General features: G+C 40.6%; 1 protein-coding gene across 2 annotated transcripts in view; it reads right to left on the minus strand.

Annotated features, from left to right (window-relative positions):
- Positions 1 to 26,857, minus strand: part of LOC143101678 (alpha-tectorin-like) — a 51,159-nt gene that overhangs the window by 18,867 nt on the left and 5,435 nt on the right. The window contains exons 4-9 of one of the 2 annotated variants that reach the window (XM_076264806.1): positions 23,739 to 23,893; positions 22,583 to 22,681; positions 8,745 to 8,846; positions 8,091 to 8,561; positions 7,896 to 7,991; positions 844 to 962 (exon numbers count right to left, since the gene is read on the minus strand). In XM_076264806.1, the coding sequence (XP_076120921.1) occupies positions 844 to 962; positions 7,896 to 7,991; positions 8,091 to 8,367 (492 nt within the window). In that variant the 5' untranslated portion in view covers positions 8,368 to 8,561; positions 8,745 to 8,846; positions 22,583 to 22,681; positions 23,739 to 23,893. The remainder of the gene's footprint in view (positions 1 to 843; positions 963 to 7,895; positions 7,992 to 8,090; positions 8,562 to 8,744; positions 8,847 to 22,582; positions 22,682 to 23,738; positions 23,894 to 26,857) is intronic. The other variant, XM_076264807.1, reaches the window with a different exon arrangement.

The following is a 26,857-nucleotide window of genomic DNA, read 5'->3' on the forward strand; positions in this document are numbered from 1 at the left end:
TTAATAAATTCCAGTGTAAAGGGCATTGTGATAGTCCAGTCTGGAAGTGATAAAAGCGTGTATGACTTTCTCAAATGTGCTCCAATAGAAAGATTGTAAGTTGAATGCTGTATTGTTTGCTAGCCTTTTCCGGATTCTTTTCAGATTATTTTCATAGGTTTACCTTAAAGGTGCTCTTAGCTTGGTTGGGTAACGTCACTTCTGTTTGCGTTCCAGACAAAACGGGGGTATTCCAAGTATGTGGTTTGGGGACAAACCTGGGTAACTCAGAGTAAGTAGTAAACCTAATAGAAGAGCTGTATGGCTTCATTCTCCTAACAAAACAATGCCATAGGGCTCTTGTTGTAGGAGGTTTACCACTTACTCCGAGTTAACTTACACAGGTTTGTCACTAAACCATGTACTTGGAATACACCTCAGAAAGCTAGCTCGCCCCTCCTTCCCCCTCCCTCCTGTTGTGTTCTTATGGTTAAGAATAAAACACTTGGAGTCCAACGTAAGGGTGAACACTGTCACTTTTATTGTCTCCAAGACTCGTACACTGACACGAGAACTCAGCCTTACATATTAATCACTGATACAGCTGCTAGGTGCCAACTAATCGATACATGATCTACAGATCATTCCTAGTGACGTGAACTATAAAAACCAATAGTGACCTCTCTCCAACACCAAACAGGAAGGGGCAAAGTAGGCGACAGCAGTAGCCTATATGATTATTTGTTATTCTTGATGATAAAACCTGATGATAAAATCCCTTGGAAATAAAAAAAAATGAAAAGTAAAAATGGACAGTTGAGAACTGTTTTTAGAAGTAATTAATCAATGAATACATTTACTTACATATAACCAACTAAACGTCTGCCTGAAATAGCGGAATGGTTGTGGTAGCGGAACATATGTGGCGCCATCATCATAACGGTGAGTATATGAATCCCCTGGTCCAAATGGATAAAATACACCTGAAAAGAGTCGGAAAGTTAGGGATTCATGGTTTCTCAGCACATTAATCTGCATCAGCATCTTGTTGGTAGCTGTGTGGTACCAAAATTCAATCATTCATTTAGAAGGATAATTAATCTGTCCCCACTCTTCTACCTATTTCTTTGACACTGTTGGGCAGTTTAAGGTTTGGATAACCTCAGGTCTATAGGGGGCAGTAGCAAAGGGAACAGGTGTAACAGGGGCCAAGTAGGGCTGATGTAAAGAAGAGAAGGGGACTTTTTTTATTATTATTATTTACTTTCATTTGCCAGGAAGGTCCCATTGAGACAGGGATGATCGGGGGCGAAGGGCAGTTGGCAAGAAGCACTCCCGTAAGCGCAAGCATATGGACGGGCAGGTGGAGCATCTGCAGCGTCAGATGCTGGTAATGCAGAATGGGCTCCTGCAAGGTCAGAGGTCGCCGCAAGAGCCATAAAATCTGGGTGAGATGGCAGTTAGGTGCTATCGTCGCTGCCCTGATGAGCTGTCACTGGCAGCCTTTGGAACTTTGCAGAGGACCGTGATGACCCCTCTGATTCTGAGCTGAGTGAGGATACCTCACAGGCCTTGGATACAGTGCCTCTTGATCAGACAAGGCAGTAATCACTAGGGCAGCAGACGGGCCAGTTTGGCCTCAGATGTGGGAACATCTGTGTTTGAGGGTCACGGCATAAGTCTGAGTGGCTCCCTATTCTCCCAGACTTTGTGGCGGAAGGCTGTAAGGCTGTCACTTAATGTTCGAAAATCGATTGCACAATCGATTGGACCAACCAACAAAAGTTTCAAAAACTAAAATAGGGAATCGATTTTAACCAAATATGTACACTTCCTTTTAAGCAAATTAAACAAATAAAAAAGATAGATGTAACAAAACCCACAAACAAGCAGAAAAAGAAAATAAAGAATTCCGAAAGTGCAGTAGGCATTGCGAAGGCTAAAAAGAAAATTCCCACCAATTTCACCGGAAACAGCTGTTTCAATCAGCTGCTGTGCTGCTGGTGTTTTGCCAAAAACTGGAGGACAACGTGATCAACCAGTGCGACATGAGAGAGACGAATGATAAGCCCTAATAACTTGAGGAGTTCGATGGAAGCACTTCGGGTTTTGGGTAGATCAACCTATGGAGAAGGACAAAGCGATATGCAAACCGTGCAGACGTGAGTTCCAACGTAGGCGAAATCTGTTTGACATTTTTAATCGTAAACACAGCCACGTTGAAGCCTGCATTAATGTTTTTCACTGATGTTATGGCAGTCCACTCTGCTTATTGTTTTTAGAGAATCTTGCACTCCTGTTTTAACCTGACTCTCGCCAGATGAATTTCGTTCCGCTTGAAATTAAATGCTTGGCGGAATCTAGTAGGAATTAGGGGTGTAACGGTTCATGTATTCGTATTGAACCGAAACGGTACGGGCGTCACGGTTCGGTGCATGAATTTACACGGAGAATACACGGTATAAAAATACATAAAAACTTGTGTGCGGATTAATTACTGTCATGCACAATTACTGTTAAGTCGCCTACCGTACGAGAGTTACGGGAGTTCTTTAGCGACACCTAACGCTAATCTGTAGCCTCGCCTTAGCTCTGAAGCTCTGATTGGCGCCTATGTTTTTTTTGTCAGGTAGTCGGTCGAGTCAGTCAGTCAGAGATAGCAGCACTAAGGTGGCGACCCACAAGAGTTAGAGGATCCGCTGGTCTCTTTAAGATCGCAAGTTTGAGAACTTCAGTTACAGTTACAGGCGAGCGAGAGAGATGAAACTGTGTGTCGGCGTTGTTCAGCAGTTGTTGGGGTATGTGAGTGGAAATATAACATGCTACACATATTCAAAGCCAACACCCAGATGATGGGCTACCAATCACTGAAACGAGAGAAAAAAACTTCCTCTGCGCTTCACAAGCCTTTGGATACACAAATAGGGCCAAAACCTATGGCTTAAATTAAATGATTTCGTAATGACAGAAAGCTATGTAAATCGCTTGGTAATTACCTTTATGTTGGGGTAACTTGTAACTTCTTACATGAGGAGCTGGTAGTGTTAAGTGCATGGACAGTAACAGAAAGGGTCAATGCTAACCAGGCTAATAAACAAACCATGCTACGGTGAGTTAACGTTGAAGGGCAAAGTCACGTGACTTCTAGTTGTAGTCTGTTTATGAAATGAAATGAGCAATTTCGTTTTTTACAAGAAGGCAAAATAGTGTGATTTTCACAGTTAGTAGGCTAGATTATTACTGTACACACACTGAAAAATATTGAGGCAAATTGTAGACCCTTCCATATACAACCTTTAGAACACCCTGGGCAGCTGTAGTCATATTTGAAAAAAATTTTCCCTCCATTGTACTGAACTCGTACCAAACTGTGATGTCCGAACCGAGGTATGAACCGAACCGTGACTTCTGTGTACCGTTAAACCCCTAGTAGGAATCTATGCAAAGTTTTATAAATGAGGCCCCAAGGCACAGTGTAGGCTACAACTTACGCTCACATTCCTCCCCTTAGTTTCAACGAGTTCAAAGTAATGTGAATACCTCCATCCCTCAGAAGTTAGCGTTGGCTGTGTCTCGCTTGCTATAATTGCTCTTCATTGCCACCAGCCTGTCACGTACTGCATTTCATGCTACCAGCCTCTGTCACGTATGCTGCCGTGTGGAGCTTGTGCTTATTGCGCAAGTGCGCAGCTGAGAAAGCAGCGTCGCTTTTAAATCTGTCCCTGGGAAAAGTAACGTTGCGGCGATTTGAAAAAGGAACTACGTTACGTTACAGTACTTTTTACTAAGTAGTTATGTTACTGTAATGCTTTACTTTGTACGTTATGTTAGGCAAGCGCGCTGCGTTGATCAAGCTTTACAGTGGTTGATTCCCAAAATGAAGCAGTCTAAACCCACTGGTGCACAGGGACGAAAACTGAGAAAGGAAGAAGATAAAAAGAAATCCAAGTATAGAGGTGAGTCTTTTCATCTCAGCCACTAACCCTTTTTTGTATGCAAATTTATTAATTCAAGTCATTAAGTCATAATTTGCCTGTTGGAGTGATGAGAGCATTTTTGTTTGCATATTCTGGAGTTCATCCATTCTTTGAAGGATAAGGCTATTTGCACCCCTGGTACAATTAGCAGTGTATGCTATTCGTACCCTGGTGCAATAAGAAGTGAATTCTATTCGTACCCCGGTGCACACAGCAATGTGTCCTATTAGTACCCCGTCTGGTACAAATATCAATGTATGCTATTCGTACCCCGGTGCGCACAGCAATGTGTCCTATTAGTACCTCGTCTGGTACAAATATCAGTGTATGCTATTTCCACCCCTGTGCATTTAATCTGGCATATTGATCACACAATGTAATAATATATATATATATTTTTTTTTTAAACAAGCAACATGTTTTTTGCTGTTGTTACATAACAGTGTGAATAGCTCAGCTGTGTAATATACACTCTGAATAAGGTATGCTGTTTGCATCAATGTACAGTTAGAAGTGGATGCTATTCGTACCCAGGTGTTTATAGTACTGCATGCTATTTACACCCTGGTGCATGAACTAGCTAATTGTTGCAATCAAAACTTCCGTTTGAGAACCGATTTCTTATTCAAATTGCGCGCCTTCTCTCCAGAGACGTTGGTACACATGCAAACTCACTCCGCCAAAACATATCATACGGAAATCGAACCCCGGTCTCCCGGGTGCCAGCCCTTGGCTGTGACCACTGCACTATCTGCTTCGACAAGAAGTTGAGGTTTGCAGGTAAACTTATAGTTTATAGGCCTGAACGTCATATTCACGAAATTTCTGTTAGCTAACAAACTGACGGTTGTATGCATAGTTCGAATTACAAAGAGACAGAAATATCAGTTTTGGGGGGGTCAGATATTTTTTCTGATATTGTGAAAAAATATAATTACAGTTACAATACAAGTCAACTCCTGTTTTCACTGTAGAAATATTTTAATGTAAAGCGATTTCAGAAACCCCTATTGTGGACCGTACCATTTTTAACCACCGTGGCGCTAGAAGCAACTGAGCAAGTGTCAACATTGAATGACAAAACGCTAAGTAAATTCCTCCAGTAGGCTAAATTCGGTTTGCTGCTGACGTGCATGGGTAAATGTAAGTTGCTAACTGACGTCTAGCTTGTTGAAAATGTGTTATTTTACAACCTTCATTTATAAACGTGCTTGTTCTTTCATAGCTCATGTCACCTCTTCATACATTGAATTACTGGCTACTTACCTGCTACTTACCCACTGAGGCTAGTAAAGTGGACCTTGGTTAGTTACCAAGGTTAGTTAGCAAGGTAATTCTCTATTTAAATAAACCTTTACATTGTGGTGAGGTAAAATCGATTGTCATTTCCAAGGAGATTAACTCCATAGCCTAGGTGTCCATTCTCATTATATCTTGAATAAATTATTGTGCCCTTTTGAAATTAGTTTGGCACAGATCCTGTGTTTTTATATTACACAGAGGGTCTGATGTAGCTAAGCCTACATAATATCAGTGAAACCTGTGGAAACATAAAAAGACCCAAGTAGCCTAGGCTAAATATGTGCTAGTATTTGAATTTGTTTTTAATTGGTTGGTATTGTTTTTACATTCTATTATTTCCTATTTTTAGTTTGATAAATGTAGTTTCATCTGAGAACCCTGATATCTTAACGAAACTATTTTCTATCTACAAACAATTACATTAAAAGTGTAGGTGCAGTTAGGTTTTATACACTGTTCATATGTGTTAAGTAAAGGGGTACCCAGCAGACAGGAAAGGCACAGGATAAAAGCCGTGAGCAGACCGCAGGGAGACGACACGATGAGGGCAGAGGGCAGAGTTGATCAAAACAGTTCTCTTTTGGATATACAGTATAAAAACGATGAGATATTCTGTAGCCTACTGATTATCAGTTTGTCGCATGTTTAGACCTTGTATGTGTGTTGCACAACACATGTTGCACTTGGCGATCACGGTGGGGATTGATATGGTAATGGATCATGATGGTCAGAAGAAGTGAAGGAGCAGTACCCCCCAATTATGGTGGGGTAATTCGCACTCTGGTTGTATGTGTTCGCTGAACAAAGATTATGAAAATAAAACACAACTTTTCCATCTCAACTTTAATTTGAACAGATATTAGTCCTGAAACCGTTCAGAATTCTTCACTTTCTGCTGACGAAAAAACGAATGTCGGCCATGTTTTTTGGGCACGCGAGCAACATGTTTTTGTTGTTATGTAACAGGGTGTGAATAGCCCAGTTGTGTAGCCAAGGCTAGACACTCCGTTCTTTGAATCATAAGGGTAAGGCTATTTGCACCCCTGGTACAATTAGCAGTGTATCCTATTCGTACCCTGGTGCAATAAGAAGTGAATTCTATTCGTACCCCGGTGCACACAGCAATGTGTCCTATTAGTACCCCGTCTGGTACAAATATCAATGTATGCTATTCGTACCCCAGTGCGCACAGCAATGTGTCCTATTAGTACCCCGTCTGGTACAAATATCAATGTATGCTATTCGTACCCCGTTGCACACAGCAATGTGTCCTATTAGTACCCCGCCTGGTACAAATATCAGTGTATGCTATTTGCACCCCTGTGCATTTAATCTGGCATATTAATCACACAATGTAATAATATTTTTTATTTTTTTTTAAAAACAAGCAACATGTTTTTACATGTTTTTTTGTTGTTGTTACATAACAGAGTGTGAATTGCTCAGCTGTGTAATAGACACTCTGAATAAGGTATGCTGTTTGCATCAATGTACAGTTAGAAGTGGATGCTATTCGTAGCCTGGTGTTTATAGTACTGCATGCTATTTACACCCTGGTGCATGAAGTAGCTAATTGTTGCAATCAAAACTTCCGTTTGAGAAACGATTTCTTGTTCAAATTGCGCGCCTTCTCTCTAGAGACGTTGGGACACATGCACACTCACTCTGCCAAAACGCATCACATGGGATTCGAACCCGGGTCTCCCGCATGCCAGCCCTTGCCTGTGACCACTGCTCTATCTGCCTCCACAAGGTGGTGTGGTTTGCAGGTAAACTTATAGTTTATAGGCCTGAACGTCATATTAACGAAATTTCTGTTAGCTAACAAACTGACGGTTGTATGTGTTCACTGAACAAAGATTATGAAAATAAAACACAAATTTTCCATCTCATATTTAATTTGAACAGATATTAGTGCTGAAACCGTTCAGAATTCTTCACTTTCTAATGACGAAAAAACGAATGTCGGCCATGTTTTTTGGGCACACGAGCAACATGTTTTTGTCGTTATGTAACAGGGTGTGAATAGCCCAGTTGTGTGGCCAAGGCTATTCGTACCAGGGGTACGAATAGACACTCCGGAATCATAATTTGTTAAATATTCTTGAGTGTCCTATATAGAATGTTGTATACAATTAATTAGAGGTGACACTTTTCAGTCATATTTTTGCTTGTTTTTTTCAGTGTCCTTAAAAGCACTTTTATTTCCACAGTCAATAGAGTTAATTTCATGTTAAATATCCTTGAGCATCTTTAATTTATCTATGGAGGTAGTCAATTAGGCATATGAGCTTTACAACTGTAACTGTAAACTCAGAGCCGGCCCTGCCCCTGATGACGTCGAGATTTGAAAGATTTCCGGGGCACGGGCTGGAGGACCAAGGACCGACGAAAGAAGACTCATGCAAATAGCATTATGACCTGAACCCCTTTTCTGACCGTTGTGGTAGTAGACTATAGATAAATAAAGAAATGATGGCCCCACTCCTACTTTGTTATTGTTTTGGTGAATAGTTGCTGTAATTGTCATTGGCGTTTTGTGGAAATAAGTTATTTGATTTTTGAAACAATACTACACAAGTCAGAACATTGCTGAAGAAGCCAGCTTTACATTGTCTTTTACTTAATGTGACTTACCTGCAGGGAAACTTGCTGTCGTGCCAGTGATGGGTTGGGGGGTTGGTACTAATGGTGGGTGTGGGGCTAACCTGTTAAAATCAATATCACCAACGTCTGGAAAAGATCAAAGTTGAACATGGACATGAATGACGAAGCACTGCAATAAACAGACTATCTCAAGGGTTAACAACTAGTGAAAGGTTCCTCACTCACCTGTGCAGTAGGTCACAAAGTAGTAGTATGGTCGCATAAATTCATACACATAGTAATTTCCAGGGCAAGCTTTGATTCGAACAGGTGGGTTGGCATATTCGCAGCAGTCCTCTTTATTGGTATATCCCCACTTCCAGTGCCCACAGACCTGTCGTGTCACAATACCTTCCCCCACTCGAGGATGGGTTCCATTTAGCCACAAAGGAACATAATTTCCACAGCGTTGTGCTCTCAAGCAGTACTCTGGCATATGGGCATCAGTTCCCTGGTAATACATGCGATACCAGCCTTGCCAGCTGAGGCCAGCATCCCTCTGGTTGTAGTTGTAGTTGTAGTAGTTGTAGTTGTAGGGATTAAATGTGTTGTTAGCAGCCCTCGTTGCATTATCCAGCACAGTGTAGTGGTGACAAGGGTCAAATGCTGTTGTTGTCTCTGGAGTTTGTGTTGGCTCTGGAGATGTTTCTGTACTACCTGATGGAGATGTTTATGGATAAATGTTATGGATAGCTACTTATGCATCAGAGTGGAATCTGGAAATCATTAAATTAATAAACGTCAAGATAAAAACATATGACTTGAATACTCACCAATTCCAGGCCCTTTTATTTCTGCACATTCTGTACACCCACCCACTCCCCCACCCCAGCCACATACCTTCCTCTTCTTCTAAAAGCCGCCGCTGTGCTGATGTTGACACAGAGACAGTTGTCTCTTCAGTTGTTGTTGATGTAGGCTCTGGAGATGTTTCTGCACTACCTGTTGGAGATGTTAAAGTTGTTTATGATATGAGAAGAGGCTCGTCCATTGAGGAAAAGGAGGACAATCCTCCCTAAACTTTTCATGGAAATTAAAGTAATAACATCTATATACATTTAACCAACACACTTTTAAATAGTTGACATTACTTGCTGAACATTTTCGTATGGACATTCTGGAGGATGTTACTTCGTATATGTAAGGGAGAAGCTTCAACCTATGGGTATGTAGCGTTGTGGCATAAAGCTTAGGTAGTTAGCTTGCTAACTCTGGCAGAAATCTCCGGTGTTCTTGTTCCATGTAGTTTCGTGTTGCAGCCACAGGGTTGCAGCAACAACACGTAGACTAGCCTACAGGAAAGCTGACATTCGGAATATCATTCGGAATATTTTGAAAACGTAACAGCTGCTAGATATTCTGTCTTCTCATTTTGTAGACGAAAATGAAGAGAGATTTTATCTTAGTTTTTATTTCATGCAAAACATTTTAGTCTCATCTTTTTTCGTCAATAATAATGCATGTTAAGATAGTCTTAGTCAGTGTTTCAGGACATTAGTGCAGTCTCGTCATCGTCTCGTCTTAGTCTGACGAAATTAACACTAAGAGTGAGCAGCACCAAATTCCTGGGGGAGCACATCAGTGAGGATCTCCTGGACCACACTGCATCACTGGCGAAGAAACATAGCGGCGCCTCTACTTCCTCCGCAAACTCAAGCGAGCAAGAGCCCCCTCACCCATCATGGGCACTTTCTACAAGGGCACCATTGAGAGCATCGTCACCAGCTGCTTCGCTGTGTGGGGTGAGCTACACTGACTACAACAGAAAAGCCCTGCAGCACATAGTGAACACAGCTGGAAAGATCATTGGGGCCCCACTCCCCATACACCCGAAAAGTCTTTTCAGCCTCCTGCCCTCTGGGAGGAGATATAGAAGCCTCAGTGCTCGCTCCACCAGACTAGCAAACAGCTATATCCACCAGGCTGTCAGGAAACTGAATTCTATCAACCTCTTACCCCCTCTCCCACCTCTCCTCTCTGCCCCCCGTCCCCCCCAAAAATAACTCTGGACTAGAGCTTTAGGAGTTGAGCAACAGTGTGTACATGATGTATCCAAAATGTCATATCATGACAAAAAATTTTATAATGTGAGGCAAATGCTTGCTTTTGAGATGTGTTTATGACATTTTTGAATGCTGTGTTTCATTTTTCTGGAGATTTGAGGAATCTTGCATTTTGCATTTTAGTTAGATTTGTGTGTAAAAAGACAGAGCTTTGAAATTATGTGTGAGCAGTTGAAAATGGCTTTTGCAATTATCATTTGATTTTTACAGTTTTTGCCTATTGGTTACACAGTTTTTGCAGAATTTGGCTCATTATGTCAAATCAAGCCAAATAAGACAGCACTTGGAGATAAACAACTTGTCCTTTCTAAAAATGTAATTCTTGCAACAAAATGATACACACATGCACCATTCGAATTACTCTTTCAAATCAGCAGCAACACACTGATGTGCTTTATACAAAACACTGCGATCTTTACTATCTGTATTGTAATGTTCTCCGACAGTCTTTTGTGAAACTCAAGAATAGAAATGCTCCAGTAACAGCTTATAGTTTGTTTTTTATGATTGCAACATAAAATTATATATAATATATTGATTACTGAATATACAGCTCTGGGGCCATATTCACAAAGCCTTTTATCTTGCCACTTGGAGTAATCCTAAATCACACTAAAAGATTTTAGCTAGGAGTTTTCTCCTAAAAGTTATTCACAAAGCCTCTCAGACCTACTCTTAGTAAGGAAAAATGACAACTCCTAGTTGCTGTGGTTGACGTCATTACTCATGCACGAGCTTGATCGAAGTGACCACTTTCACTGACTGATGATTATATTGCGGGAATGATACCAAAAACCCCCCCTACGATGATGAGTGAAAGGTTACAGGTCTTTGCTACACAAGTAAAAATACTCCGCGAAGGATGGAAGATTATGAATAAATAGCCTACAGGAAAAAGAGTAAGACAAAGTAATGAAATAAGGAAATGCACTGGATTGATGCAATATCTTTGCAACATGTTATTAATCTGTATGAAGACACGTAGCCTACGTTTGTGAATAGGAGAAACAATTTACATTGTTACATTTACAATGAAACATTTAGTTTACATGTTGACAATGAATGGTTTTGTTTGTTGTTGGTGGCGTTATTGCATCCCTTAGTTACAATGCACAATTATTCCCTCGTGATTGAGAGCTGTAGCCGCATGTGCATTTCAAAACATTGCGACGTGAAATGCCACAAAATGCGGCTTAGGATTGTTTGTGAATAGGTCTTATTGAGTTAGGAGTCCTCTCGACTTCTTTTAAGCTGTCCCAGACTTAGGTGCTACTTTTAGGTCTAAAATGCTTCGTGAAGTACTTTCAGTGAAAAAAATTACGAGTCCTAAAGTTAGGAGTGACACGCCCATTATTTTTAGGAGTTGCTCCTAAATTCTAGCCTAGAAATCTAGACACGCCCCTAGCTGCAGCAAATTACATTTGCTGCCAGGCCTAGTCTAGCAACTCTCCGTTGGCTTGTGAGCTCCAGAAATCGAAACTTAATCAGGACATTGAAATCGTGTATAGAGTCGTTTGGTGGGCTTAACATAATGATTGATGGCAGAGTTGCAACGGTTTGGCTTGAATTCCCTGCTACTTGAAAACAAATATCCTATTGCGTCCTATTGCGTGCAGAGGGAATTTGAAAGACAACTGATTATCCCGCCCCTCGGACTGAGCACTGCGAACGGTGAGTGCCCAGACCCTACATTTTAATGTGGGTCTGGCTCGCCAGGCTACCTAAATTCGCCAGTTAGGAGCTATTTTCAGCCTTAAAATTCTTTGTGAATACGGCCCCTGGAAATTAAGAGACCACTTCAAATTCGAATTCAATTTGACCGTAGGATGACATCAGAAAAATGTGCAGTGGTCTCTTAATTTCTTCCAGAGCTGTATATGAAGAGTTTGGTTCCAAAATGCCATATCTCCATTTTTAAAAACATTAAAAAGTCAGGCTATTTAATTGTGTATTTCAGATAATATCGATCGAATCGATGTTGTTTTGATTGAGTAAAGATAAATCAAATAACAATACCCAACTTAAAAAAACAAAATGTAAAGACATTTTTTATGAAAATTCATTAAAGTGGTGGATATGGCGTTATGGAACCAAACCAAAACATACAGTACTGTTACTGTACTGTAAACAAAATAAAAATGAAACCAAAAATAGCTCAACGAAAAATAATTGTACAAAATATAACGTAATTGCAGAGGATAGGGCAGGGCCCAGTTTCCCGAAAGCATCTTAAGCCTAAGAGCATCGTAAAGTCCCTCTTAGAGTTGCCGACTGTTTCCCGAAACCATTGTAGCTTGTCGTGAAAACACTCGTAGATCTACGAGTGCTCCAGAGTTCTCGTTACCGGCTAAGAGCATCTTAACAGTACTTCTCACTGAGGTCACCAACAGGACATACAGAGGAATTACAACTTAGAATACATAATCCAATTTACGTTCCCATTCTTTATTGTGTAGCGTGCAAAATAGTGTAGCCTACATTTAATGGTCATAATAATGTGATGAAAAGCGGACAAAAATGCAATCCAGTTATGAAACGAGACGTTGCCAGAATAGTTTGCCATTATCTTTGCTAAGTGAAGGCTATAATTTAGTAGGCCTATGAGGTAAAAGCAGAGAAAGGAACATGTGGTTTAGTCTGTACTGCATCAAAATCTAAGCCTACACATTTCCTCACTTTCTTACTCGGCTTCTTTCTTATCTTCAAACGTGTTCTTGTGACACCACGAAAAATTATTGCATGGTGCAACAATCTAATCTTAAATAATTACAATTATTTATGTCTGTGTCTGGTATATAAACTAGCCTACTTTGGATGCTTACATGCAGATGTCAAAGTGTTTCTATTTTCGTATTGATGTGAAGTAATGTGTAGATCCGAAGTTTAAATGGTAGGCCTATAGCTGTGACGTGCAGTCACCTGACATCACCATCAAATTAGAGGATATTTCAGTACTATTAATGTGGACAGCTCCCCTTAAGAGCATATTAAGAGCAGTGCACGCGCGTTCACGCTACGAGCATGTTCTTGAAACAGTCGGAAAAACCAAACGAACGATCGTAAGATGAATCGTAGAAAATCCACTTAAGAGTGTATCGGGAAACTGGGCCCAGGTCTATAGATCCTGCTTTCAATTGGGATCTGGCCACATACAGTAACCTCATCAAGAAAAAAAATGGTGAAAATATCACCTTGTGTTTCATATCCACCTTTGAATTGACCCCACCTCAATATCTTTGCAGGCATATGGTTGGTGGCCATATACTTTTCATTGGCACACTGGAAATAATAATTCGATAGGTTTTAGAAATGGGGAGTGAATGGAAACCTTGAATTTCCACTTGGGGATCAATAAAGTATCTATCTATCTATCTATCTATCTATCTATCTATCTATCTATCTATCTATGTAGTAAAGGGGGAAGTACAAAACTGTAGATGTGTACTCAGTGTAAAAGTAGACTATTGAACAGGGGCCGTGTTCACAAAGAATTTTAAGGCTAAACGTAGCTCCTAACTGGCGAATTTAGGAGCAACTCCTAAAAATAATGGGCGTGTCACTCCTAACTTTAGGACTCCTATTTTTTTTTCACTAGAAGTAATTCACGAAGCATTTTAGACCTAAAAGTAGCACCTAAGTCTGGGACAGCTTAAAAGGAAGCAAATTTGGCTGCCAGTGTGTTAAAGTGTAACTCCGGAGTACAAACAACCTAGGATATATTTTACAGTAGTCAATAAGTTCAAACATTTGACTGAGAGCAAATGAATTGCATTATCAATGAATGGGCTTACAGTGAAAGCTGAGGGGGCTGCTAGCACATCAAAAAACAAATGCTATTCTATACCACTGACAATGCTCAAAATATAACTAGAATACACTTCCGAGGAACTGCAAAGTGTGCTTGCTCAGGTGCGGTTCACCATTTTGTTTCATATTTTGCGCATTAGACACAATATTGTATCTTGTCATGACAAGGATAGGCCGATGGTAAGCCTAGTAGTTTTTATGCTGGCAACAAAACAAAAGGGTTCAGGAACATTCTTCTTTTTTTCTAAATGTGTTTCTTTCAATACCACCATGGCGACAAAGAGAAAGGAGTAGGCTATGATTTGAAATGTAAGCTGTTGTCAAATCTGGCAAACAAATTCCATGATAAACTGTATGTTCATTCGTCCCTCGCTGTTTCATTCATTCCGACCAGGAGAGATAATGAAACATTACACACGTCCAAGTTTGCTAAAGAATTCCTGAATGGTTTTGGTCAGGGCTGAAACTGTATTTCACAGAGGACAGATTTAGGTTGATAGTGAAATAATATTGACTATCAGTGTGGTACGATCTCTTTGTAAATTACGTTTGATTAAAATGTGTTTCATTTGTCCAGGCTCTCCACGCTATTTGGATCGTTATCTCTAACACTCAACACTAAATGAATGATCCGTAATTGAAACCTATCATCAGATAGCCTAGCAATATGGATAGGCATTCAGTATGTTTGAAATAATTAATTTGATAATATTTCCCATCTTTGCAGAGGAAAAGTTTTGTGTGAAGGGAATTAAAGGCCTGTCTCCTAGACACCTGTCTCAAATACTAGCCGATGCAGTTCAGCAATTTGGGAAAATAAAAGCCCGGGCTATTATATTAAGTTTTACGGTACATCCAAACGCCAGAACACATTTTTGCTAGTTGCAGCGATGCCTAGCTCAAAGGGCACCAAATTATATGTGTGCCCTCACAATGGAGTCCCGAGTCCCTGTACCAAGTTTTGTTTTGATAAATGAAAGTGTCGCTGAGATATGAGCTAACTTCCTGTAACTCTAGCGCCCCCCTTAGTGGTTGAAGGTCACCAAATTTATTGTGTGTCCTTAGGATGGGGTCCCAAGTCAATATACAGACAAAATATACGGACAAAATTTGTGACCTATGAATCTTTAGTTTCGCTTTCGCTAAAATCCAATATGGCGGTAAATCCAATTATGTCATAGGATGCGTTGAACTCGGCTTGATCCAAGGATTCTAACAGTACCTCATTTTTTAACATCGGGCCTACAGGTCAAAAGTAACGTGCATCAACGTAATGCCCAAATGTCTTGGCTAATTAGAGCGCCCCCTAGGGATCAAAGGGCACCAAATTTATTGTGCATTCTCACATTGGAGTCTCGAGTTCATGTACCAACTTTGGTTTCGATACGTGAAAGTGTTCCTGAGATATGACCCTACTTCCTGTTTGGTGGCTATGCCAGCGATTTTGTTTGGCTGTGATGGGCAAGCGCTTTCGAAAATCAAAAATCCCTCTGTTAACTTTTGTGAGGCTTGGTCTGGGGATCATATATGTCAAGTTTTGTGAAGATCGGACAAAATTTGTGACCTGTGAAAGTTAGGTTCGCTTTCAATAAAATCCAATATGGCGTAAGAATGACAAGGGTCAGTGACGCCATCTTCTCTAGCAACTTACACCGGTACTGACCGGACCTTCCAGAGTTGGACCAGTAGCGATTTCTCAAAAGGTCTAGGGGCAGGAGCTTACGGAAAATTAGGGACCCGAGAATAATAATATGAATAAAACTTAAGAAGAAATATAGCTGCAAAGCAGCAATGAGGGGGCCAAGCAGATGCAGATACTTGAGCTGCCGAGATGGCAGATAAATTTGACATTGCCAAGGTCTCTACTGCTCCGCCTGCCAATTGCCTAAAGGTCTCTACTGCACCACTTGCCCATTGCCCAGGGTCTCTCAACTGCACTGCACTGCAACTGACATGCGTCAGCACTTCCTGTTCCTCTAGCGCCGCCCTAGTGGTCAAACATTACTAAATGTACTGTGCGTCCTCAGGATGTGGTCACAAGTCCATGTACCAAGTTTGGTGTCGATACGAGAAAGTGTTGCTAATTATAGCACCCCTTGTGGTCAACGGTGACTAAATGTATTGTGTGTCCTCAGGATGTGGTCCCGAGTCTACGTACCAAGTTTGGTGTCGATACGAGAAAGTGTTGCTAATTATAGCGCCCTTTGTGGTCAATGGTGACTACATTTATTGTGCGTCCTTAGGATGTGGTCCCGAGTCCATGAACCAAGTTTGCTTCCAATATCTGAAAGCCTTGCTGAGATATTAGCTAATTTCCTTTAAATTTAGCGCCCCCCTAGTGGTCGAAAGTCGAAAGGTTTTTTTTGTGTCCTCAGGATGGTGTCCCAAGTCCATGTACCAAATTTGGTGTCGATACAAGAAAGTGTTGTGAATTATAGCGCCCCTTGTGGTCATTGGTCACTTAATTTATTGTGCGTCCTCAGGATGTGGTCTCAAGTCCATGTACTAATGATGGTTTGGATATGTGGAAAGGTTGCTGAGATGAGCTCACTTCCTGTTTGGCGGCTTATATATGTGTGTGTGTATATATATAGTACTTATATATAGTACTTATATACTTATATACTTGTATACTAATATGACATAACCAGGCTGTATAGAATGCAACATGTTCATTAGCCTAACTTAAACACGCCTAACAAGATCTAGCCAGTATCTTTTCATGGACAGCAAGAATCCGCTTTGTTCGTTGTTTTAAAAAGGCTACGTTGTTTGTTGCTGCTACTTATCTCCAGTGGTGACTGTTTAACTTACACAGATGCGCACACACAAGAGCGCTCACACCACTACCCCCTAATGCTATGCATCTTTATTTGATAACAATAAATTAAGAAATGTTTCCTATTCTGGGAAATGTTTAGTTTCTTTTTCTTTCGGCCGCGGTTCAAGGATACCGTTTAATTGTGGCAGAAATTATCCGCGGACCAGTAATCGCCTCGTCGAGGAGGCCCTAACCCTGCAGATCATAGACAGAGAACGCATAGGCCTACTATGCTTTGGGTAAAGAACACTTTGCATGTCCAGTGTACACGGAGAATGACAGTGTCTTGGAGCGGCCGCACCCCCCGCAACTCCACTTCCAATGTCACTGATTCCGACAGATACGCCCGACACTTCTGCTTTTTATCTGGTGGTGGTGGAGTTGACCGGACATCTGAGGCTTCAGACTTTACCAATTTATCATCATCCATTGCGTCTGGCCTCTGAAAAAACTTTTAAGGCTAGTCTGCCTGGGCCTGGCCATGTTTGAACCGCCTCACTCATTTGTTCGTTGTTTAACATGGACGTTTTAAGCGTGCGCTTCCTATTTGAAATGCAGCATAGGCTATGCGTGTTGTTTAATAGCTTACTTTTCAAACGGTAGAGCCTGTTCATTTAAAAGTATATAAGTATACTATACTGTTACGGGCGAATGCTTTTGTCAATTGTTCTAGAAAGCAATAAATTGATACAGTAGGTTATGCTCTGAAGATGGTCTGTGCCAATGTTGGTGAAGACCAGATGAAATTTGTGAGTTGTGAAAACTTTTTGATGTTTTTGATTAAATTCAATATGGCGGCTGAATCAATTACGATGACATCAGAAGTTGGCCTGGGTCTCCAACAGTATTACCAGACACCACTAGTACATTTTAATTCCAAACACATCAATAGCTACAGGCCAAAATGCATTCTTGCTAATTGCAGCGCCCTCTAGAGGTCATTTTGATTGGCTGTTACGGGCGAACGGTTTTAGTTCTGAAGACGAAAAGGAATAACTTTTGTGAGGCTTGGTCTGAAGCAGGCTTGTGCGAAATTCCACATTTTAGAATGGCTCTCCATTCAATTCACAAATTGGAATTTGAGTTGAATTAGCTCTGCCCCACAGGAAGTTGAATTTGAATTGGAATTGGAATGACAGGAAGTGGAATTAAATTCATGGCAATTCAAAGCAATTCCACAGTCACACATCAGGAAGAATGTGTTGAATCTCACATGCATTCAGTTTTGGGAACGTTACTTTGCACTGTAAAATCAAATAGCTATTCTTACTTAAAATGTTTGGTTAGTATAACTCAGTTTTTGTCTTTTGTTGATTATGTTGATTTTGCTTTTTGAGATTACTTGGCTAAAAGGAGTAATTTAATGTTGAGGTGGAAAAGTGAACATGATCATTTAAATCAAGTAAACTATACTTGAATTGCTTGAGTTTTGCTACACTGTGAAGTTAGTTAGTTAGTTAACCTTACTTAACCTGTTAGTTAACCTTAATTAAAAAAAAAAAAAAAACATGCAAACCGATTGCCTTGAAATTACAGACTAATCTGGAATAGGAATTCCAAGTTGTGCAAACAAATGCTTAGGCTACTTTGTGTAGTACACTTACACTAAGGAGAATTCCTATTTAACCTAACTTGGTCATTACAAGTAAAGTAATGTGTATTAAACACAAGGTGTGCTAACTGATGTTTCATTTCCCACAATGCATTTCCAGAATGCCACTGCCCTGGCCCACATATTTGTAAAGATATCACATATTAATCCTTACTGAAATTCAATCTTACAATTACAATGGAATGACAGTGACACTAACAGTTATAGATACTGTTGGTGTGTAATTTATGTGGATGCATCGCACCATCAAGTAGATGACTATCCAAAACACTCTAATGCTGTGGGTAGAACATCAGCAACATGTTACATTTATATTTTGTATTACTACACTCTGAAAGTACTGCACAATGAATGGGAGACCTCACTATGTACCACCAATACGTGGCACACACCTGGGTTTGTCCAGCGGTTCAGGGAACCCCCTAATCTTTGATGTCCACAGTGAGTCAGGACTTTGTTTTACCACTGCATTCAAAGGCCTGATTTCGGCAGTTCAGTGTATCCATGATGTTGTGAAGGCATTGGGGTTGATATTAATATTCTGACCAGAGAGGAGAGTGCCATTTAATGGACAGCCACTAACACCACCATTTCTAGTAGCAACATAAGTTTGCAACGAGAACACTCATAAAAATGGCTCACATTTAGCCTCAGTAACTTAGCAGAGACAGGGTACCTGTATGTATGGTTTCCAGCTACAGATCTGTGTCTGTCTATAACTGTCAGCACTAGTTCTACTCACAGGTTTGGTCTGTTTTGGATAGTCATTGATGGGGTGATGTATCAATATAAATCACATATCAATTACACAAAAACATAGCCTTTAGTGTCACTGTCACTTTGTTATTGTAACTTAAGATTGAATTTCAGTAAAGATTAATATGTGATCCCTTTAACAATATGTAGGCCGGGTCTGTGGTATTCTGGGAATGCATTTTTGTCATATCAGTTAGCTGAACTGTGACATTATTTAGCACAACTTCAATACACCTGTTGTGTTTAATAAACATACAGTATACTTTACTTGTAATTGTAATGACCAAGTTAGTTGAAATAGTAAATAATTATGTGTACTGTAAGTGCACTAGGCTACACTAAGTGAGCATTTGTTTGCACAAATTGACATTACAAACAAATCTGGAATGGGAATTGCAAGGACAATCAGTTTGCATGCTTTTCAAAACTAACAGGTTAAGTAAGATTATAAACTAATTTTACAGTGTAGCACAAACTTCAGCAATTCAAGTATAGTTTACTTGATTGTTTACTTTTCTACCTCAAAACTACGTACCTGTAACACTCATTTTATGCAAGTAATCTCAACAAAAGACAAAACCTGAATTCTACTTACTAGAACATTTTAAGTAAGTGAAACTATTATGTTTAACAGTGTGGAAATATAATTTGTTACTGTTTTAAGTTACAAGTTGTGTGTTTAATGCTCATATAATAATCATATCTGATATATACTGTGAGGCTTCATTGTTAAACACTACCCTTAAATTATGTATATGAATTTCTTCGAATTTCATTGAATTTCAATTCAAATTCGAATTGTAATTCTACATCCTGTTTTTGACCTGAATTCAAATTAAATTCAAATTCAAGAATTGAATTGGAATTTAGGAGTCATTCTCAATTCAATTCTGAATTGTGCAAAAGCCTGGTCTGAAGATCATGTGTGTCAGGTTTGGTGTCGATCGGACAAAATTTGTGACCTGTGAAGACTTTTTAGTGTTTTTTTGATGAAATCCAAAATGGCGGAAATTCCATCATTGCGGAAAATGACGTTGCGTTGAACTCGGCTTGGTCCAAGGATTCTAACAATACCTCATTTTTGACAATCGGAGAAACGGGTCAAAAGTTACGTGCGTGAATGCGCGTCCAACTTTGGCCTGTTGGTGGCGCTAGAGCGCTCAAGGTGCCGGTATAAAACTTGGTGAAATTAATCATGGCACTATGCCTAATTAGTGTGCCAACTACTTTTTACCAGACGGTTCTATGGGCTGGCATTGACTTCAATGACAGAAGCGTAATAGGGAAGAAAACATAGAAACACAATGGGTGCCTTCGCAGCTTCGCTGCTTGGCCCCCAATAAGAAAACTAACAAACACAATGGGTGCCTTCACAGCTTCGCTGCTTGGCCCCTAATTGACCTGTCGCTAAGCCCCGCCCCCCATTGTTACCGTGTGAAAACTCGGACAAACAAACCAGACTTGATTAGAAATACATTGTGGACAATGGCAGCTGACAGTATATGAAAGCAGGCTTTGAGGACGTTTTGATCGATAAGAGGATTTATTTTCCTCCAGAAGCTATCAAAAGGGACTTATGCTATGGAGGGGTGTATTCAAAACTTTAGAATACATACAAGGTGACAAGCACTTGTGGCGAGTAGCCGTGCAAATCACCGTGCAAAAACCACTGACGTTAATGCTAGCTAGCTAGCTAGTGGAAGATTGATACTAAGATATGTTAGGTTGCGAGCTGTTGCAAATGCGAGAGACGTCCTGTAGGCTACTGCTGATGAAAATATACCCCGTTTTCTAGCCTCTCGGGGTACCAGCTATCAGAATTACACGTCCCCCATGCAAAATCATAGCCAAGGCCCTTGATGTCCTACAGTCTGACAAAATGGCCTACACAGGAGTGTTGGTGCCAACTATCTCAATTCTCCTTGAAAAGATGGAGCAGATGAAGCATGGGATCCACCTACATCACTGTAACCCGCTGGTAAATGCCATCATCGATGGGGTTAAAAAGAGGTTTGAATATATTTTTGAAGATCACAGGTTGCTCATAGCCTCTGCAGCTCATCCAATGTTCAGGCTGACCTACATCCCTTCTGAAAAGAAGACACATGTTGTGTCAAACCTAAAAGCGGAAGTGAACCGGTTACAAACTCAGGCTCCAGATCACATCGAGACAGAGCATGAAGACCCAAGTGATAATGGTGATGAAGTATCAGGGTACTTCCCATCTCTGAAATTGACAACAGTTCAGAATGAGGTGGAGAGGTTGCATTGCTCTGAAACCAAACTCGTCAGTGCATTCCAAAGCCTGCTGTTTCTCAAATACAACACAGGAGTTCCTTCAAGTGCTGCCTCTGAAAGACTCTTTAGTTTAGGCATTTTCTCTCCTAAGAGAAACCGCCTTTCTGATGCTAATTTTGAGAAGCTTCTCGTGACGTGTAAACAAACACCCCACACACATGCATACACACACTCACACCAGCTCTTATTTAGAAGATTTTTATTTTCACTTTACTGTTTGGAGCTATTGCCCTTTTCATCAATCTCTGTGACTTAATGATGGATAATAAGGCTGTATGATGGTAGTGGTAGTCACGATTGTTTTTCTAAACAGAGGCAATTCTTTGCAAAGTTAATTTGTAAACTCATGTCATGTTCATTTGTAAACTCATGTCATGTTTTTTTTTATTTACTTACTGTATTTATTTTATTTATAATTTCAGAGGGCATTCTTGCTGAAATATAGCAGTTAATTTGCTCTGATTCACACGTGTTATGTCTGTATTGGGCTATTGTTAGTTTAAACAACAGTTAAATAACAGTTCTTAAGAAAATACAATTAATAATGTTAATTTGTAAACTAAACTCATCTTTTTGTCCTATTCAGGCTCATTGCTATATTTATTTACTTATTTTATTTATTTATTTACTTACTTTATTTATTTTATTTACAATTTCAAAAGACATTCTAGCGTAACTAAAAATGTGTTCTGATTTGTATTTATTTTTTGTGTATTGGGCTATTGTTCAATGAATAAATCATATTTTAGCCTTTATCTGACTGACAGTTGTGTTGATCACTAAAATTGCATTGACTTGACATGCAGTTTGATTAACTGAAAGTAGCTAATGTAGCCTATCAAGCTACTTTTGACAGTTTGTAACTTAGCTTGCTACATTTTTATGGGTGGTAGATTCTGTGTAGTGAAGCTGAATTTATTGTAGAGTAAAGGTAGCTTAGGTAACTTAGCTCATTACACATATCAAGTAGCTTGCCCATCACTAACTATCTGTAACAGAGACAGGGGGTGATGGGATGCGCCTTTACATGATAGGAGTTAATATAGAAATAGCCTCCCCTGAGATAATAAAAAATGGTATATTAATAATCACCCTGTTGCGGGCAATGGAATCATGTAATTATCAGTTTTACATTTTTAATTGCTCTTGCACGTGAACTTTGGCAGACTGGTAGCTACTTATGCATCAGAGTGGAATCTGGAAATCATTAAATTAATAAACTTCAAGATAAAAACATATGACTTGAATACTCACCAATTCTAGGCCCTTTTATTTCTGCACATTCTGTACACCCACCCACTCCCCCACCCCAGCCACATACCTTCCTCTTCTTCTAAAAGCCTCCGGTGTGCTGATGTTGACACAGAGACAGTTGTCTCTTCAGTTGTTGATGTTGGCTCTGGAGATGTTTCTGCACTACCTGTTGGAGATGTTACAGTTGTTTATGATATGAGAAGAGGCTCGTCCATTGAGGAAAAGGAGGACAATCCTCCCTAAACTTCAGGAATTTTCAGGGAAATTAAAGTAATAACATCTACATGCATTTAATCAACACTCCAACATTTTGGGAAATTAGCTTATTCACCATCTCCCCCAGAGTTAGATAAGATGATATATTCCTTTCTTGTCTCTGGGCGTGCAGTAACTCAGTCTGAAGCACACACTGTTAGCATAGCTTAGTATTGCTCACTGTGGTGAGCTATCTCCCAAAAATGACAAAAGCACTCAGATGAAGTTTGGAATATTTTCTGGGCTCTTATGAGTGGTTTAACAAAAAAAAAAGCCACTAGGTGGAATTTCCTTTTTTAAAAACAATGGTCAACTTTGAATTTCTATACAGCCATAAAGCTACAAGATCCAACTTGCTATCATACCATTTTATACTCCAGAGATATATAGCTTTCAGAAAAATATAGTGAGAATTTGCACCCCCAAGTGGTAGTGACAACCCCCTGTGGCTCATAGACTACAATGAATTATGCTAAGCTATGCTAACGGTGGGTACTTCAGACTAAGTTACTGCACGCAGACAAGAAGGGTTTGTATCCGAGCATCTAACACTGGCGAGGGCAGTGAATACGCTAATTTCCCAAAATGTTGGCGTGTTCCTTTAAAACAACAACAAATTGAGCATATGGGGATCAAAAATCAACTTCATTTCAGTTGCTTGGTTGTTAATAAAGCAAACCTTTTATTGAGCATCCAACTTTGTATCACTCATCGAAAAGCAGGGTCAAAACGTATAAAACTTCAATGGCAACGCTAGCGTGGGCTTAAAGGATAAATACGGCGAGTTTTCACATATATGTTATATATATGTCAGTGCTGAGAAACAAACATATATGTGAAAACTCGCCGTATTTATCCTTTAAGCCCATCTATCTCTATCATGACCTTGAGAAACAGATCTATGTGAAAACTCGAAGGATTTGTTCAACACCCTCACTCTCTGTAGCCCTCAACAACACACTGCACACCTTCCTCTGCTTCTTCACCAGTCACCAGCCGCCACTCTACTGCAGTTGACACAGAAGTAGCTGTTGTCTTTTCAGTTGTTGTCGGCTCCGGAGATGCTGCTGTAGTTAGTGTTAGAGTTAGTAACTCGATGGAGATGTTGAAGTTGTTGAGAAACCTACAAAAGTACATATGGAAAATTGTTGCATACTGTTGTTGTTTTAAAACGTATACACTGTTTTTGAAAGCTTGGTGTTATGAGCTCTGTGTGCAGGAGGCAATTGCTGAAGTATAATTGCAGTGCATGTAGGGCTGTGCAATTAATTGAAAAAACGATTAATTAATTAATTAATTAATTAATTGAGAAAAAAACGATTATTCTGCCACATTCCGTTAATTTTTTTGGAAATAGATAAAATTTTACCTCATACAGCGCTCTGATTTACACTATTTCTTTAAGCCCCGCACTCAACACACCCCTCCCCTTAGTGCACAGGCCACCCCCCTTAGTGCACAGGCCACTCAAGCAGTTTTGGGTTGTGTGTGTGTGTGTGTGCTCGTGCAGTCGGTAGCATCATGATCTACGCCAAAATTGTAACTACTGTAGCGCATTCTCTGCGAAGTTTATTATCACTGTCAATCGAGGCGACCAAACCAAACTACTCAGAGAACTTATGGGAAGATGGCTAATCTAACGTTAGAACATGCCAATTTTTTTAATTAGCATGTTACAGCTTGTCTATTAGCTTCTACTAGTGCAATAGGATAACATTAGGCAAATGCGAACGCTACCGTTAGATCATTAACTGATTGTTTGCTCCTTCACTCCCAATGGATTATGAAATGTATTTTCCAAGACCCAGAGGAGAAGCCTCTCGGTTAGCCTACATTTAAAGTTGCTTTAAATGCTTTAAACTTTATCCCGTGGGGAAACTAAACACTCCGACCAGAACCCGTAGGGAAACTAAACACTCCGACCAGCGTGACTACATAGCCTACATATTTGCTTTCCAGCTATCAACCAGTGCTGCTTTGGCAGGTAAGCAGAGAGCCAAGAAAAGATGTAGGAGAGGAGAAAGAGAAATGCTGTTAATATGCTGCTACGGAGAGCCAACTGTGTATATTAGCAGAGATGTAGGCAAGCCTACACACGACAGAAATAGAATTCTAAAGAAAAGGCGATTTTTATCAGTGAGCATGTCATTGGATTTAATCCAAAATGCCTGGGTTTGTGGAAATAACAGATCTCCGTTTTTTGAGGTCACAAGTACTCTTAGTACAGAAAATAAAAAAAGAACAATCTGTTTTACCTAACTCGAGTTGCTGCAGCCAACAGCTAAAGCAACCAGGCAGCTACAGCACTACACTCTGGGGGCATGAACATATATAGAGGTATCCAAATTCTCTTTTGGATTGAGGAATAGGTCTAAGGGGAAGGGCTAGCTACCCCCTTAAAACCAAGAATTTCCACGAACTTTACTTGAAACTGAGGGGTAAGACAAAGACCCAACCTCACACTGGAAAAACATGGCAGAACAAGCACACAGAGAGTCAATGCGTTTCTCCAGGAGCTCTGCCAGCTTCCGCAGGACCTGGTTGTGCCGCCGTCTCAAGTGCCCCTGTGCCAGTGCCACTCCACATGACAACAGGATTTGCTGGAGGCCTGCATTGGTTTTGATGCACAGGGGACACTTTTCTTCACCCCCAAACCACTGCGACAGTTTTTGCGGGCTGAGAAGGGTATCATACGCTACCCTAACCAGGAAGCTGAGCCGTGCCTATGGGGTTTGCCAGATGTCCCTCCAGCTTATGGTCCTGTGGATGGTGTCCTCCTGTTTGCCCTGGGACACGGCCTTGGTGAGGTAGTGTTCCTGCTCCACCCGTGACACTTTGTCCACGATCATGGTCTTCCTCTCCTTCCTCGTGGCTTTGGACCAGAACATGACTTGTTCTGCCAAGCCGAACCCAGCCCGGCCTTCTGCAGTCTTCCCATGACCTCCTTATGCTGCAGCCTGCTAATAGCTTGGTTCACCTCTGCCTGGGCCTTCCACTTGTGGCCCGTTCAAACATCCACTTCTATGCTCCTTACAGCCTGGTCCCTGGATCCCTTCAGCTTGACGACCAGACGAGCCTTCTCCAGCTTGTGCCCTGTGCTTACGGACTTCAGTGGGAGCTGAAGAGTGTTTTTGCCAAAGAGACCTACATCTGAGAAGCAGCGAGGGAGGCCTAACCACTTCCTGATGTAGGTGTTGGTAGTGCCGTCTAGCCTGCTGGCCCAGATCCATGGGATTTCACACACCTTCAATGGCCACATCACTTGCTGTAACAGTGTGAATTGGTAGCACCACTGCTCGAGTTTCCCAGGGAGTTGGCTGCTGTCAATCCTTTTCAGTCCCTCCAGGAACTTTTCTAAAAAATCGCGATGGAAAGCGAAGAAATTGCGGGAGGAAGTGTGTCACACTTTACTTGACAGTATCGACATAAGAGTGACATGAACTGTCATGAACATATGACACTATGAACTCCTCCACTGAGGATGATTTTGAATGCAGCCACAAAAAGTATGGGGGAAATCGAGCAACCCATGGCGATGGCAACTTCCAGTTGTTGCCACCCTGTCGTGAAGCTTTCTAGGGCAAAGCACATGTGGAAATTGCTAAAGTACTGTACTTAGCAAGGATGTTGGTGACACACGATGGAACGTAGAAAAATTCCATCACAAAGTCAATGAGCTTATGTGGCAATGAACCATAAGCATTTGTCAAGCCACACCACATGGATATCACTTTGCTCCCTTTTGGCACGTTGGATCTGCTCCCAGATCATGGATGAGTGTTTGATGCACCCCGGGAAGCTGAGATAAATGTTCTTAGATCAGTTGTATCTTATAAAACTGCAAGGCCTTTTGAGCCTAATGTAGCCTGGGAACACAAGGACCTTCACAACTGTACAACTGGGAGTGGGTCTGGAAAAGGTTCATTGACTTACGATTTCCAGCAGGGGTGTTACTAGCAGTGAAATTGAACTTAAATGGGTACATTAAACTCTTACCAAATCATTCCAAAAGTGTAGCAATCTTGTAAATGAGGGTTTTTACATGCAATTGTTTACTCAATTCCGAAGGAAACATGTCCATGCTGGA

The sequence above is a fragment of the Alosa pseudoharengus genome, unplaced genomic scaffold (assembly GCF_046254945.1).
Source record: "Alosa pseudoharengus isolate Yale_2024_CS ecotype anadromous, Long Island Sound unplaced genomic scaffold, YU_APseudo_1.1 YU_APseudo_1.1_scf_4, whole genome shotgun sequence".
In the NCBI taxonomy this organism is placed as follows: domain Eukaryota; kingdom Metazoa; phylum Chordata; class Actinopteri; order Clupeiformes; family Clupeidae; genus Alosa; species Alosa pseudoharengus.